The sequence below is a fragment of the Colias croceus genome, chromosome 9 (genome assembly GCF_905220415.1).
Source record: "Colias croceus chromosome 9, ilColCroc2.1".
Lineage (NCBI taxonomy): Eukaryota > Metazoa > Arthropoda > Insecta > Lepidoptera > Pieridae > Colias > Colias croceus.
The window spans coordinates 1,232,816-1,250,467 of NC_059545.1; the positions used below are offsets into that span (position 1 = coordinate 1,232,816).

The following is a 17,652-nucleotide window of genomic DNA, read 5'->3' on the forward strand; positions in this document are numbered from 1 at the left end:
AATAGAATAGAATAGAAAGAATTTATTTACCAAAGGCCAACAACAGATATAATAAAAGAATAGAAATACAAAAATAGAGAAAGAGACAAAAGTGTGGCAGACCTTTAGCAAAAAGGGACCAACTCAGTATTTAGCTGTGCCATCAACGGTAAAACAAGTAAATAAATATAATTATACTTACAGGTGCAGATTCGACGTCAATGTTAATAGTTATAGGTGTTACATTCGTTGCGTTGGTATAATTCTTCGCCCAGACTTCGCTTGGAAACTCGTGTATTAGATATGTTTCGAACTGAAATCATTTATTTATATTTTTAACATCGAGTTTCAATACTGAAATACAAAGTGTACCTATATTTTCACAAATGATAGAGATTTAGCTTCTCACTTTAGTTTAAAATGTAAATACATTTCTTATAAATTTATAAAGAATAGAAAAAATTCGATCACTCAGCGGGACTCGAACAACGAACAACGAACTTTGGCGCCATTCCGGGGCGGATGCCTCACCAACTCAGCCACTCGTGACCCGCCAGAGCAATCGAATTTATTCTATTCTTTATAAATTTATATTTATAAAGCATTTGAATGCCATAAAACCAAAAATATCAATTTCAATACATTTCTTGTGAATAACATTTACCAAATTGATAACAGCACAGGCACCGATGAGAAGTGATGACACGATGAACATGGTTAGCCTTATGTAGCAGTTATTGGCCACTACCTGAAAATGTAAAATTCAATTTATAGATATAATTATTTATTAATTGGACCAAGTTAGTCTTATGAGGAATATTATATACTAGAGGTCCGCCCCGGCTTCGCTCGTCGTACATATTTCGCAATAAAAGGTAGCCTATGTCCTTTCTCGGGTATCAAAATATCTCCATACCAAATTTCATGCAAATTGGTTCAGTAGTTTAGGCGTGATTGAGTAACAGACAGACAGACAGAGTTACTTTCGCATTTATAATATTAGTATGGATTCATATTAAATAATTCTTCCACAGCCAACTACATCAACAGTTTTCATACACATTATATTATCTCTTGAAATTTATCAAATTACAGGATTATCGAAAATATGTTCACGTTGCCTCAATAAATTATCAAATTATTTACCACCCGCGGCTTCGCCCGCTTTATCTTAAACCTAATAAATTATATACTAAAACCTTCCTCTTGAATCACTCTATCTATTAAAAAAACCCGCATCAAAATCAGTTGCGTAGTTTTAAACATTTAAGCATACAAAGGGACATAGGGACAGAGAAAGCGACTTTGTTTTATACTATGTAGTGATAAAAATAAATAAAAATCTCACCTGTCCCGGCTTAGCACAATTATCAGCATACAAATCAACATCGGTGAGTAGATGCATGCCTCTGGGAGGGAAGTTACCATCATACCACGAGAGGTAAGTAAACACTACTAGTGTTATTAGAGTCGGTCCGAATGACGCGTACAGCACTACTCCCCTGAAAATTAATATATGTTTGGTAGTTTAGTATAGAAAAACACTATTCGTAAGCAGTCGTAGTAACAAGAAAGTTATACGTAAGTTAATATATATAATTAACTAGGTTTCCGCCTGCGGCTTCGCCCGCGCAGTCAAAGAAAAACCAGCATAGTTCCCGTTCCCGTGGGATTACGTCATTTTCCCGGGATAAAAAGTAGCCTATGTCCTTTCTCGGGTATAAAAATATCTTCATACCAAATTTCATGAAAATTAGTTCAGTAGTTTAGGCGTGATTGAGTAACAGACAGACAGACAGAGTTACTTTCGCATTTATAATATTAGTATGGATTATACTAGAAAAACTTTGGAGTTTCCGCTTGAATCATTGGCATACGACTCTTCGTTTTTTAATTAATACATTAAAGTAATATGCATAAATTAAATTTTAAAATAAGTATAATATTATGATCTACTGTCATGACAATATCAAATTGAAGCTCATCATTTTGGGTAGAGCCAGGTAGGTAGTAGATGTCAACATTAAAACAACAATTTAAAAGTAAATACAAAAATTTAATTTAAAGAAAAATTGTTTAGACCACTTAATTATGTAGACCCTACAGACAAGAACCTATACAGTAATTATTTATATTCTACTTACTTCGGCAACGTCAACAGCTGTATAAAAGCGAGTAACAGGAACAGTGCGCAGGCGCATGCCACATAGTACTTGAACTGCGAGTCTGATTGGCCGCGGTATTGACTCTCTTGCTCCCTGTTCTTGAACCAGAGGGTGATAGGGCTCATGCCTTCTGAATTGTTACTGAAAAATGAGATTTGATTGTTAAGTATCTATTTGATAAGTTTTAGAAAAAAATCAACATTGTCTTTAAAATAGGGATTCTGTGTAAGTTTATAGAAAGTATAAAAAATCTACTGACAAAATTTTGCAAAACGAAAAAAAATCGGTACCTGCAATCGCAGCATGTTCTTTGTGGAAGTAAGTTTTGTTCAATCATAGCCAGACTCTGAAATGAAAATATAAACTTATAACTAATCTTATTTAAAAAAAAACTATTGTTGAATTGACCATTCATGAAAACATTGTAAACTAGCGGTCCGCCCCGGCTTCGCCCGTGGTACATATTTCGCAAATTCGCAGGGTCTAAAGATTGTCTGTGCCAAATTTCATTAAAATCGGTCCAGTAGTTTATACGTGAAAACCATACATACATAATTATAAATCTTTCCTCTTTATAATATTAGTATAGATTATGAATGTGCATAAGTAGTCCGATCAAGAAAATTTAAACATCTGCGCGTATAATAATATCTCGTATCCAGTAAAAAAATAGGCGCTAAGCCTCAAATATGGTATTGAAACATACAAATAATATGGATATTATGAAGATAACAACTGTTCTTATATTTGAATCTATAACTTACCGATATCCCAATATTCTTCGCCAAAGTAGAATCAGTAATATTTGCAAATGGTTTATCAGCACCCCAACATTCCACATATTTCGTCATTTTACTCGACGGTCGAGATCTACTAGGCACTCCTGGTGTAGCTGAAATAATATTAAAAGAAACTAAATACATTAAACACTAGGATATTTTACAATTGTTAGTCACCATCCCGGACACACAGAAAATATCATCATCTTCCATACACACAAAGAATATAACCATGCCTATACCACGTAAAAAACTGAAATTAATGAAATATGTCATGGAAAAAGTGAGATACAGTCCATCGTAATTTATTTCATGACAATGTGTCTTTTGAAAACGAAGGAATAAGGTCAAAAGTACCAATGTAGGGAAATTGAAATACAATGCAAACCACCAAACAAAGGAATTTTTCACAACAAACGAAAAATATACCAGATGATACCTGCAGTCCCAAAACAAAATTCCAAAAATATCAACAGAAAGTACTCAAATCCAATAGATCTCACAAGTAAAAACAACATATTTCTTCAAACCACATTACCCACAACTTTCAAAGACCATAGAGAGTATTCACAATAAAATAATGACAATCTCAATGATGAATACAAACTAGTGGAATCCATAGAAATGGTGCTCAACATTCTAGAAAAGATCGGTGCTGAATGCTCTCGCTGTGGTGTCGGAGTTTCAGAAGAACGATCTAAAGAAAATAGAAGATCTAAACTAAAACGCTCCAAAGATTCACACTAAAAAGATTACTATACTCAAATAATAAAGATAAAGATAATATTCAGACTAACATAATAACTGTAGCTTTAAAGAAACTCTTAAAACTAAAACTCTTTTAAATTATTCTCTTTCAAAAATCATCAAAGATATGATGAATACTGTTTTGTTTTGTAAAATTATTGTATACTCAAAAGATGTCACATTTGTATGTAAACCTATTTAAATGTAACTTTTAATATAGAAATACTTAAAAGGGAACACCATTTGTAAGATGAATTCAATTACAAATTTTACAGAATCTTACTAAAACCGTACTTAAATATAATAGACGCATGGAACTTGTACTGTGTTCAACTTAGTAACACGATTAGACGTCACCTTCGAGTATATTAATACAGCTCATGATCCTATTTTTATAAGTTATTTTGATCCGGCTTGAGCCTTTTTAAAAATATCACCCCATTTTCAAAATTAGCCCCAATACTTGATACCAGATGAAAAGCATACTCTTTTAGGTGTATAAGTTTATAAACATCTAAATATATTTCTACATTTTATATTTAAATTCTTTAAATTTAGATTGAAATGTGCAAGAGGCATAAATGGAGAACCTGATTTTTGCAAAGCATTTTAAAAAGTCATCTTCACCGAAATAAAAAAATTGTTTTAGAAGCAAGTAAATGTTTTCATTTAGTTTTTAAATAATGGAAATAAAGCATTAAGATAATTTATACGAAGAAGTTTTGCAAGGGTAACTTGAGGATAGTTTTAGGGGTATATTTACCCAATCTTTGAAGTGAAACTTTACAAGGAGTAAAATTTGAAACTCGCGTCATAGCAAAAACGTCACGTCGTTCACTAAGGCGACGCTTTTGGTATCTTTAAATCTTGCCAAAAAAGTTTCACTTCTGACACTTGTGTCCGGCACACACGCTCTTTTTAAGTTTATTCTCTATAAATGCTATGTAAATCTCAATAATTATCTTACCTGTACCCATGATGGGACTAATTGCTCCAATAATAGATCCACTTCTGCTCTTTGGTTTTGTAACTGCAGTACCATTGCCAATTGTATCGCTTGTAGCGTTATTGTTTTCAAAAGCCACCACCTTAACTGACGCTCGTCGGTTTAAATCTGTAATATTGATAATAACATAGTTAAAATAGAGATATTTTGTATTTAGTTTTATTTTAAAGAAGAAAGAAAATGTATTTCATCAGAAAATGGACCTAGTCCTACTGATAGAAGGTATGGACAAATATCAATTAGCCTGCCTTCATCATCATCATCATCATCCGCTAATCCGTACTTGGCCAGCGTGCCTGATCCCACATTATGGGAGGCCCATGTCCCAGCAGTGGGAATGTATATAGGCTGATGATGAATCTACTACAATACCTATATAATATGTATGTAAATTATGTTAATGCATAAAATACGCGTTCTACAAAGCAGTAGTACCTAATTAATAACATCCTATAATAATTATTGTTACAGAATTTTATTCTAAAAGAATAACAGTAAAACATAAACCTACATTTAATAGTAATTTGGTCCCTTGCAGTAAGTTAGAATATCTTGATAAATGATGTGATATAAATTGGATTAATTCTAAGAGGCCTCTTGATTGAACGTTATTGTACCCACGATTGATATTGGTGACAAAATAATAATAGCTTTCCGTCTGTATTCCTATCGTATTTAGTTAATTGGTTTCCGAATTTAATTTCAGATCGATAGCACTCAGAAATAGATACCATTCTCTAAATAAATTTAACATTTTGTGTTTGGAATACCAAAATAGTTGTTCTTTATTTTTATACAGGGTTACTTGTAAAACACCAGCAACCTCGCAGGACAAGATAGCTAACATCATAAGTAACAACATTTTTTCTACAACATTTGATAATTTGTTAGATTTTATTTTCATAAAAAAATAAATATTCATTTAATTTTCCGTTTGGATATTATTAACTCTACGCGCATCCCAAAAATGACGTAAACAAGAAGTGAAGGAGAGGGGGAAGGTAGGGGCGGAGCGTTTGAACTTAACCTATCTGCGACAGTCAGCGCATAGACTTACAAAATGTTAGGAGAGTACCTACAATAAAGGCTTAAAAAATCATTTAAAAATAATTTAAATAGCGTCATGCCAATAGTCGTAGAACAAATGTTGTTACTTATGATGTTAGCTATCTTGTCCTGCGAGGTTGCTGGTGTTTTACAAGTAACCCTGTATATTTGGGTATGACAATGCTATAACATAGCTTTTACTTGATTAAAAAACAATCTAACAAATCCAATCTCCGAAATAGACAAACTGATATTGATAAGATTTTCTCTTCCCTTAAAATAATTCACTTTTATTTAAGTCCTAATAAATAATTATCGTTTAGCCTTTATTCAATTTGATGCGGAAAAATATCACTGGGTCAGATAATACACAAAGCATTAAATAGCATAAACGTAATAAAACGTTATTTTTTTAATCAATGTAAATCTTTACCAGGGTTCCTCATAGACTCTGCTCTCGTAACCTTAGGAGGCTCTTGTTCGACGAAGCTGTGCTGTGAAGGCGCTGGACTAATACTATCCCGTGGTTTCGTCGGCGACACGTCTTGGTATATCGATGATACGATACTCGCCTTCCGATCAATCGTACAGACAGATAGACGACCGTTTTCTGATGGTTTCTGTAATAGATGCTTTTTACATCAACTTAAAAATAAATTACATAGTAGATTTTTTTTATTTTATTCATAAAAGGTACCTTCCAGCTGTTGATAAGATAAATTATACTAATTACATGTGAAAACGCCAATTACAAGCATGGGCGTAGCCACGGTGGGGCAGGATGGGGCGCTTGCCGCACTCTAGCTTTGACCTGGAAGGTAGGTAGATACCTAACCAAATCTAAAAATTGAAGTACCTACTAACTACTAAGTTCCGTAAGAAAATTCACACTCGATTCTCGAAAGTCGACAGGCGACACAGAAAATGCGACCTTTATAATTAAGTAGTATTATTTACCTCTAAATTGACTGACTACAACTAACAAGTGTCATACGCCCAGCGACCAAACGGCTGAAGATTTTTGGATCTATTTCGTGGTGTGGTAGGTGAACAATAAGGTGTTTTAAATAAGAATACCTAATTCGAATAACGAATTACACACGAAAAAAGAAAATAGCTGAGGCTTCTATGTTACATGAACTGTAAGAAAAATGAGTATAGTACCCCAATTAGTTGCCCCACTAACTTATCCAATTTCACTTTAGTTGTGTTACACGTTAGAACGTGTTAGTTGTAGACAACTCACTGATACTTTTTACTTTACACTTTTTTTTCTAGTGCCTACACTAGAAAAAATGCATTTGCGAATGCCTTTGCGAATGCCATCGCGAATGCCTTCGCAAATGCCTTCGCGAATGCCTTCGCAAATGCCTTCGCGAATGCCTTCGCCAATGCCTTCGCGAATACGTTCGCAAATGCCTTTGCGGATGCCTTCGCGAATTCCATCGCGAATGCCTTTACAAATGCCTTCGCGAATGCCTTCACAAATGCCTTCGCAAGTGCCTTCGCGAATGCCTTCGTGAATGCCTTCGCAAATGCCGGCGGTACGGCCGCCGGCATTTGAAGACCTGGATATAACTTTGGGTACATACTTGGTACATACAGTTGCTAGGTATATATTATATTACTCTATGGTTGCTAGTTACATATTATTTGCCCCACCTTGAGCCCATGGCTAGCTACGCCCATGATTACAAGGCACACCGATAATAGTTAAAATTGTATGACAAAAAACGGTAAACTACAAAGGTACAATAATTGTTTTCTTTTACTTTAACAAAAAATACAATTATTCTTGATGATACACAAAACATAAATGAATTAAATGTGACTTTTAGTAGCAAGCAATATCAACTTTATTACACAGATATTATGTAATTTTGTTCAATTTTAATCCTAATTTATATTTTAAGTAACAACTTCATTTAGTCCTGGTATAACAATTAAAAACTTTAAGGAAATAAAGCCACAAAACGAGTAGTTAATTACCAAGTTTGAAACCACAGAATTTAAATTACAAATACAGTCTAGATTTCTGTTTCTCCAAAAACATCAAAGTTTGTTTGAATCCTTTTTATTAATGGCCAAAGCTATTTCTTTTGTGCTTCGGAAATCTTGTAAAAGTGGCTGCCAAGTTTAATTAGAGGCAAAAATTGTAAGCCACTTTCAAAGAGATGTTCTAACTTTCGGTGGAAGTTAATCACGAAAGATCCAATAAATTATCTTTTCACCTTCGCAAACTGAATTTTAAACATTAACCAAATGCTGGTAGAGATATTTTGTTCAACATTTTTCGCTAATCTATAATATAAAAATGAATCCCAAAATGTGTTGGTAAGCGCATAACTCGAGAACGGCTGAACCGATTTCGTTAATTCTTTTTTTATTATATTCCTTGAAGTACGAGGATGGTTCTTATGGAGAGAAAACGTAGAGACGTACCACGGGCGAAGCCGGGGTGGTCCGCTAGTAGTTAATAATATATTTGTGTTGTTTAGAAAATTTACTTGCTCTTAACAAAACTGTGTGTATTATATCTTCCTAGTAATTTTTCGTAATGTAATAAAGAAGAAAATGCCTTAGAAATTATTCAAAATCATCATTGTAATCTGAATATTTGGTTCCACTATTCAGTAGATACCTACAGGCAACTCGTTCTGCAATGAATTTTTAATATTATAATATCAATTTAATAAGAGGAATGGAATTTATCTATTTCTTGCCGATTCTTCTCCATAGATACTGCTTTCCGAATCGTTGGTAAATGTTAAACATATGACGATTCAAAAGTGCTTTTAAAAGTCATATAATTGAATAAATGTTTGAGTTTGAGTTTAGGTGTGTTAAATACCAAATACTTGTAAAAGCATGTATGCAATTTTAAGGTAACTAAAATTCACATATCAATTATAAACTTAATTAAAACCCACAGTTCAACAATATTATTCTACACTAATGTTATGTATAAGTTTCAGATTGCTGCTCAATCAAGCGTTGGATTGTAACATCGGATCTATGCATTGCCAATTTCCTGACCTATGGACGCAGCCTTTGATAGAATTCATATTATAGATATTGAGATCTGAATATCTACTGCGTATAAGTCAGTGAAGCAAATAGCGAATAATATAGGAGTTTATAAGGACCTATTACTTGCAAAAGAAAAACGAATGACTACATTTTATATCAGGTATACTAGCTAGTCGCGGAAGAATTCTAATCAATACCCGCGGCCCCATCATTAAAGCGGCTCGACGGAACACAGTGGGGTTTTAGTCGGTAAGAATCCGACATAACCCACGGCTCCTTCCCCGGGGGCCGTGGGTATCTTTGGAAGATTTCCCCACTATAAAAAAAAATAAAAAAATAAAGGTAGAGGAAAGTCACCAAATATGGAATACCATTTTGTTTTTGGGATATAAAAATAAAACTTCACATAAATTAAATCAGTTTATTGTTTTTACTGATCAGTCATACATCTATAAGTAGTAATTAACAGCCTTTAACCAAATATATCAGTAATCAAATTAAAATATTACACAAAAAACAAAATCACAAAAGAGTAACCAAATATGGAATAGGTACCCATTTATGGAATATAAGCAAAAATCAACATAACAAGTACAAAAATGTAATGAATATCTTTGAGATCAATTAAATGAATATAACATATTGTGATAAATGAAAGAAGTTACGTAATTACTTGCAAAAGTCACAAATCCAGATCCATCTGGACCAGCACATCATAATGTGTTCAGAGCCCATACATCAAGCGTTTAATTCAACTTTCTCCACTTTCATCCATGGAAAAAAGTCTTGAACAGAACCTCCTGACTCTGCTGATGCATGTATGTTACTAAAAACAAACATTACATACAGTTTTTAAAGAAATAATAGCAAGTTTATAATATTCCATTATTAGACACCGACGACTGTCCATATTTGGATTTTTATACTAGTCCAAACTCTTCTAAATATTTTTTCATTTCACAATATTTTAAAGACAAAAGATCACAAAATGGTGAAATAAACATAATACCAATATACTAAATAGTATAACACTTATCGAAAACAAAACATAATAGCCGGTAATACTCATTTATTACTTACCTTAAAAAATTTCTGCACGGCAGCAAAACAAAACACGCCTGCTACATGTAAACCGTTCGCGCAAATAATTCGATGGTGTTAGTGCGATATTTAGTACACCAAATGAAACAGAAGATGGTCGAATGTTGCGATTCATACTTATAGTCTTAGAGAAATGAAGGAATTCCATATTAGGATACTATTCCATATTTGGTGACTTTCCTCTATACTAGCTACTCCCCGTGGTTTCACCCCTGTGGCTTCGCTCCTGTTGGTCGTAGCGTGATGATATAATATTATAGCCAACCTTTCTCGATAAATGAGCTATCTAACACCGAAAGAATTTTTTAAATCGGACCAGTAGTTCCCGAGATTAGCGCGTTCAAACAAACAAACAATCATACTATTCAGCTTTATAATATTAGTATAGATATAATAGTGGTAGACGCGAATGATTGAATTTTATTTAGAAGTTGTTCAAAGTCTTTTTTTTTTATTACATTCACAAAGACTTGTGAAAAAGTCGGCTGAATGCCTGAAAGGACAGCTTTTCAATCAATCATAATATGTCACTGTAACTGTAAAGGGCTAAGGAAACTTATTATAATAACTTTACCACAGTAAAAATATTAGCAGTGAGTATAGTATAGGCCCATAGGCAATTAGCATTGCATCGTATGACTCCGTTCATATTAAATTCAGCCTCCATTCAAATGTAAGCTTTGTCATTTATACTGCTATATCCTGAAAATTGCAAGAATGTTCCTCATAAAATTTGCATTTGTGAGCTTGTGATATAAATTGTGACTGTTACGTTCATAAATGGAGACACTACAATAGTATCCTTTAAAATATGCAATTTTTCATCGCGCAATGCCATTTTATTATGTAAAAGAGCATGTGCATATGATTTGACGTTTCAGTTATGACACTCCTGCATGACGTAGTGCCAAATAACTGCCTTCTTTCTGTATAATATTTGAAATCGCAAAACGCATCGCATCGCGGTGTCGCAAAAAAACTTCCCTTTGTCGTAACTCCTCGTTTTCAGGGTATTCCTCTCTCTGCCTCAGCTATCGGTATTCTTGGTCTCGAAATCTCGAGTAGCGTACAGTTCTCCTGTCATCTGGAAGGAAAAGCCAAATTGGCTTCACAGAAACTTGGTGTGCTCTGTCGAGCGGGGTAGTATTTCACGTCGCACCACCGCCTTATGCTTTATAAGGCGCAAGTCAGGCCGCACATGGAATACTGCTCCCACATCTGGGCCGGGGCACCCCAACAACACCTTCTTCCATTTGACCGTATACAAAGGAGAGCAGTACGACTCGTTAACGAGCCAAGTCTTACCGATCGGCTTGATACTTTGGCGCTGCGAAGAGACGTCGCTTCACTGTGCGTTTTCTATCGCATCTACAATGGGGAGTGCTCTGAGGAGCTGTTTGGAACAATACCTGCCGCTGAGTTCCATCATCGTACCGCACGTCACAAACTCAAATACCACCCACACCACCTTGATTCTTGGCGGTCGACGACTGCGCGCTTCAAAAGAAGCTTCTTTCCGCGCACAACAAACTAATTATGGAATGAACTTCCTCATGCGGTGTTTCCAAACGGTTACGACTTAGGGACCTTCAAGAAAAGAGCGTACTCCTATCTTAAAGGCCGGCAACGCACTGATAATGTCCCTGGCATTGCTGGTGCGTATGGGCGACGCAGTACACTTTCCATCAGGTGACGCGTCTGCTCTGTTGCCTCCGCTTGTATTTTAAAAAAAAAATCGTTTTACTTATTCTGCACTTTAGTGACAACGAAGTTAGTAATCATTGTAATGTATAGTAGTCATATCTTCCGATTATTAGGAATTAACAAAAAAAGTATAATTTTTGCAATAAGTTTACCATCGCCCTAATTCCAAAACTAGAAGTATAATAATCAAAAGCGTTGCATTGGTCAATAAAGAATCATAAATAATTCTATATACATTAAGAAATTATTAACGATTCATCATTAAATGACCATCACAAAATCTCATCAATAGCACCTGCAGAAATCTCTAATTTATCCTTTTTCTTCCATACACAATAAAACGGCGCTAATATTTCTCCTATCTCCAAGTAAACGTCGACCTTCTAGAAGTGATTAATGGTATCTGAACAATAGGGCTCTTAGTGCTCGTGATAATTTGCTCCACGTATTGTGCTGGATGATAGATCTGTTCTGTGATAATGACGTTATTTAATTAATTGGAGTTTCGTATTAAAGAAACGACTGGTTATGAGCTAAAGGGCGTCTAGAAATTAAACGTTTACAGATTTTGTCACAAGTCTTAGCTTATGTACACATCCTACTAATATGTATTATAAATGCGAAAGTTTGTGAGGATGTGTGTGTGTTTGTTACTCTTTCACGCAAATACTACTAAACCGATCACAATGAAATTTAGCACACATATAGAGGGTAACTTGGATTAACACATTGGATAGTTTTTATCCCGGAAATCCCACGGAAACGATAACTATGGGGGCTTTTCTTTGAAAACGCGGTCGAAGCCGCAGGTGGAAAGCTAGTTGTGTTAATAATCGCTCTCCATGCCTATTGCCTATGTTTCACATTAATTATTATTGAAAGAAATAAGTATATTTTAAATTATGTGTTGAACTTTGAACAGGAATTTAGGAGCCTGCAACGTCCGGCAAATGATCGAAGATCACCATAACAAAACGAGCCAAAAACATAAACTGGCATCTCAAGAATTTCGATAAGATATCGTGAAATATATGTATAGTTGGCAACTGGCGACTGAAATGAGCTCCTGCATTTATGTATTGAGAAAAATTCTATATCACTTACCTTAGGTGGCACAATTAGATATGTTTCGATCTTATGGTCAGCCAGGTAACCTTCTCTGGAAGCCCCGTCTCCAGGCTCCACTTCAAATTTGCCTCTGAGTTGCAGCATGGTTGCTTTTGTTATGTGAACCCGACTGTAATATAAAATAATTTGGTATTAGATCATTAAAAATCGATGATGATGTTATGCCTTGTTAAAGCAAAAGTTTAAAAATTTCATCTTTGCTATTCAATTTTATAAAATACTAGCTTACCGCCCGCGGCTTCGCCCGCTTTGTATAAAACCTAATAAATTATATACTAAAACCTTCCTCTTGAATCACTCTATCTATTAAAAAAAACCGCATCCGTTGCGTAGTTTTAAAGATTTAAGCATACAAAGGGACATAGGGACAGGGAAAGCGACTTTGTTTTATACTATGTAGTGATATAATATATGCTATTAGCATTCAAATTTAAATGCGATATTTTTAAGAATAAAAAAAAATCGATCACGAGACGGGATTCGAACCAGCGTCATTCGCCCGGGTAAGGCAATATTTCCATACTATTTAGTTTATTTCAAATAAAATGTATTAGAATTTAGACCCTCGATCAAATTCGGTGAAATTTTGAAACACTTAATAATAATAGCATGAATAATTCATTATGTTTTAAGGATAAAAACAAATTTCGATTCACTTTCAGAGTAATAACATAATTTTCCTAACTGTTAAATGTTAAAAAGGTGTTTCTCGGAAATTAAAGATAAAACAAATGATTGTCTAAAAGGTAAAATGGAAGGTTTTAAGGAAGCTTACAAGAGATCAAATATGTTTTAATATATAGAATAATTTAGAGCCGTTTATAACATCACTGTCAAATGTTATAATCCCATCTAACATGTTATTTGTGTTAAAAGGTAATAATTCTGATGTGATAAAACATGATCCCATAGTGTCATAATATTCTACTATAAATAGTATACATGCGAAAGTTTGTGGGTTTACAAAAATTTTTATTACTCTTTCAGGAAAAATCTACTAGACTGATTTGAATGAAACTATGGAGTAATGAAGGCTTGATAATACATCTATAACACTTGAGTTACATATAGAAATATATTTTAATTTGGCGGTTTCGAGAGCGGGTGAAACCGCGCGGCACATCTAGATTATTATATTTTCGATTTCACATCTTGTATTATTTATTCAAATGTATGTTTTTATGTTATGAATTTATGCATTAATTCACTTTATTCACGGACTATCTTTTCGCCCGCGTCTTCACCCGCGTTTTCAAAGGAAAACCCGCATAGTTCCCGTACCCGTGGGATTTCCGGGATAAAATCTATCCTATGTGTCAATCCAAGTTACCTTTTATATGAGTGCTTCATTATTATCGGTTCAGTAGTTTATGCGTGAAAACTATACATACATACAAACCTTTTCTCCTTATAATATTAGTACAGATATAGATTAATTTCAAAGTTATTAAGCTATTGCATAGCTTCCATCGCGGGCCTTGAGCGCGGGGACCGAATCGAGAAATTCCGTAACGAAAAAACCTCACGCTCCGCACTCCGACGGGCGGAGGTGTGGCTTGAAGGCATGCTATGCAATAGCTTTACCGCGGCAGTCCCCGAGTGCCACACGTCATTTCGTATTAGTCAAAATTATATCTTCTTCTATAATTAATACATAGGCATATACTATATAGGACGTATAACTCAAGCATACAAGCATGTGTATTAGATATAAGCTTCTTGATGTTAGGAAATAGGCATCCGCAAAGAAAGGATTTTTATCAATTCTACCTCCAATAAAAAGGGGATGAAAGTTTGTATCATGAAAATTTATCTTTTCTACGCAGGCGAAGCTGCGGGCAAAAGATAGTTGTTACAATAAGAGGGATAAAACATTAAATATAATTTTTAATTTCATTCTTTATGTCGTAGTCGCTACTACTTAACAAACAAAGCCTTATAAAATACAGTAAGCGTTTCCTCATTTTCTATACTTCCTTCGTAATTCTGTTTGAAGGAAACTACATCACAAAGTTAACGTCAAAACGATGAAAAGTACTCAACACTTTGAGGGAAGTCCTTGCTTCTTTGCGTGGAAAATTAAACTCAGGAATTCTATAATTCATAGCGGAATATTCAGCTTAAAAGGCTTACAGTTTTATAAGTGGTTTTAAATGAAGTTAGAAACTAAACGGGCAAAGTATGGTCTTCGTGTATTAGTTTTATACTTATTGCGATCATAGTAATATTATCTGAACTAATAATATACATCTGAAGAGTTTGTTTGTTTGAACGCGCAAATCAGCTATTTGAAAAAGTTGTTTTTGTGTTGCATTGTCCATTTATCGAAGTTTTATGATTATTAAGGAATCGGACTATCATTTAAAATCACAAATAATAATTTATGAAAATATAATACCTACCTATTATGTAAATAAATAATTCGTAAAACTGGCTGCACTACAACTACAATTCGTAAAATGTTCACCGTTATACATAACATTTTAAAAATAATTCATCTCTATAATCAAACATTTTATCGCTAGATGACTACACGGTATATAGCGCTACTAGGCATACCCCGCAATCCCGCCAGACTCCATGTGATTGGCCAGCGTGACGTCATCGCTCCACACGTCGAACTGCCACTTGCGCAAGCCGAGGACGCCGCACAGCACGTTGCCGGTGTGAATGCCTATGCGCATGTCTACATTGAATCCTGTAGCTTCTCTGACAAACCTGTAAAATTGAATATTTTATTGACTTGTCTAATAATGTTCGTATTTACTACAGCCAATAATTTAAGGTGCTTATAGGTCCGTTATAATTAGTCTCAATATTGTTGTGTTTTAAAAGCAATTGTATTGGAATATTTATGGATTATATTCTGTTAATTTATCAACTATAAGATAATAAAGAAAGAATAATAATTATACAGTTTTTTTTCTGCTAATCTTGAACATCTGAACTTGATGCAACTTTGATCATGAAATATCAACGTCATGAAATATCATAAGGAGAAACGAATTACAAAGTTAGTCACAAAGTATTCTCAACTTCTGGCAAACAAAAACTAAACAATTTATAAACACATAGTGGATATAAGGATAACATACCGAATAGCATCAATCATTTGCAAGCCCATATTGACGCAGTTGTAGGCGTGGTTCGGTCTAGAGACGGGCAAGCCGGACACGCAGTAATAACAGTCGCCTAGGATCTTGATACGCATACACTGGTTCTCCTAAATAAGAGAATTAATCTATACTAATATTATAAAGCTGAAGAGTTTGTTTGTTTGTTTGAACGTGCTAATCTCAGGAACTACTGGTCCGATTTGAAAAATTCTCTCGGTGTTAGATAGCCCATTTATTGAGGAAGGCTAGAATAGGAGGATATAATATCATCACGCTAAGACCAACAGGAGCGCAGCAACGCAGGTGAAACCATGAAGCACAGCTAGTAAGAAATAAGATGAAGCCTAAGTTCAATAACTATCTCATTTTGTTATTTGAACTCATGCCGTGGTATATTCATTATTAAAACTAGCTTCTTGAGAATTTATCTAGGTTGATTTGTTATTACATTATATTTTGACCTCAACTCTCTCACAACCTCAACTCCATAAAATTGTGTTTACCAAGACCTCAACTCCATAAAATTGTGTTTACCAATTTTTTACCGAATGAAAAACAGATAGAGTCGCACGTGCTAAAACAATTTATATCATACGCTTTAATTAAATTAAAATGTATAAACACGTTACGGGTCACATTAGAGATTAATTCTGTCTGGGGTCTTGATGTTCTACGCTTTAATGTTCTTTACGGTAGTTTTAAGTTCAGTTCTTTAGAACTAAAACTTGGTAGGCGTCAGGCGAAGGGACCTTAAGGATTTTGACCACAGACACACTTGGAAACAAATTTTTTAAAGTTTAAATTTTGTACAACATTGGTGTGCTGTGATATTTCTCGCAAGTCTCATCGCTCTACAATTAAATAGTTTCTGAGCAATTGGCATAGAATATTAATCTGTTCCTAATTAATCATATCATTGTAAGGTATGAATTACAATTAGCTATGAAGGTATTTTTTTAATCAGGTAATTGTTACAGACTATTTTCTTTCTTTTTTCATAATATAGGTAACTGAAAGGATTCATCCTGAGTTACATATTATTTCATAGTTTGGAAGTATGAAACTACTTATAGTACACTAACTTTTTATAATTTAACAAGCGTATTAAAATATCAACGGATAACAAGAACTGTGTTAACACTAAAACTCTACATTTTGTTTACAAAAAAACAAACAACTCTATATTCCTGTTGTTTATAAAAATTTATTTCAACGACTTCTTAACCAGACTTGGCTAAATCACGTTCCATTCTGCCCTTTTTAATTATTTTCACAACATAACACAAAACATTAAAATTAACATCTTATCTACTTTGCTGTTTAACAGAAAAATAGCTGTCGAGTACAAAGATCTCATGCACAAAGGTGACAATATCTTCAAAGTACTAGTTCACAGGTGAGCTGTCAAAGTTATCTCTATGCAATGTGATTCAATGCTTTAATAAGGCAAAACAGAAGCAATAATATTATTTGAAAGTTGTTTATTGTTATACATAATATTATTGAACTATAAAGTGTTCGAAATTTCGGGTAGCGTCAGTTAAATAAATCGCGTTTTAAATCCGTTAAAAGTCTTTAACATCTAGAAGAAGATTTGATTTGGAAGAATTGCTTTTATATGTATAATTAGAGAGAATTAATTTTAAAATAAAATGTTTTACTTTCAACTTTTGACTACAAAATTAGGTAGCTCTAACTTAAATAAATTTAATAATCACATGACTAAATTATTTATTAATTGATTGTATATCCAAATCCATCTATTAAATTTATTTATTAATTGATTGTATATCCAAATCCATCTATTATATTAGGTACCAAAGTTTTATTGTGTTCAAACAAAACAATTC

The 17,652-nt window shown here is 33.9% G+C and overlaps 1 protein-coding gene and 1 long non-coding RNA gene across 3 annotated transcripts in view; both read right to left on the reverse strand.

Moving 5' to 3' along the window:
- Window positions 1–17,652, reverse strand: part of LOC123694127 (adenylate cyclase type 2) — a 171,834-nt gene that overhangs the window by 7,797 nt on the left and 146,385 nt on the right. For both annotated transcript variants that reach the window (XM_045639440.1, XM_045639441.1), the window contains 11 exons: window positions 15,782–15,909; window positions 15,246–15,404; window positions 12,663–12,795; window positions 6,157–6,343; window positions 4,638–4,784; window positions 2,909–3,036; window positions 2,435–2,490; window positions 2,124–2,285; window positions 1,328–1,481; window positions 644–727; window positions 182–292 (listed from right to left, as the gene is read on the reverse strand). In XM_045639440.1, coding sequence (XP_045495396.1) covers window positions 182–292; window positions 644–727; window positions 1,328–1,481; window positions 2,124–2,285; window positions 2,435–2,490; window positions 2,909–3,036; window positions 4,638–4,784; window positions 6,157–6,343; window positions 12,663–12,795; window positions 15,246–15,404; window positions 15,782–15,909 — 1,449 coding nt within the window. The remainder of the gene's footprint in view (window positions 1–181; window positions 293–643; window positions 728–1,327; window positions 1,482–2,123; window positions 2,286–2,434; window positions 2,491–2,908; window positions 3,037–4,637; window positions 4,785–6,156; window positions 6,344–12,662; window positions 12,796–15,245; window positions 15,405–15,781; window positions 15,910–17,652) is intronic.
- LOC123694140 lies at window positions 9,161–10,034 on the reverse strand. The gene is made up of 2 exons (XR_006751774.1): window positions 9,834–10,034; window positions 9,161–9,579 (listed from the first exon to the last, which is right to left on the reverse strand). It is a non-coding gene; the product is annotated as an uncharacterized LOC123694140 (long non-coding RNA).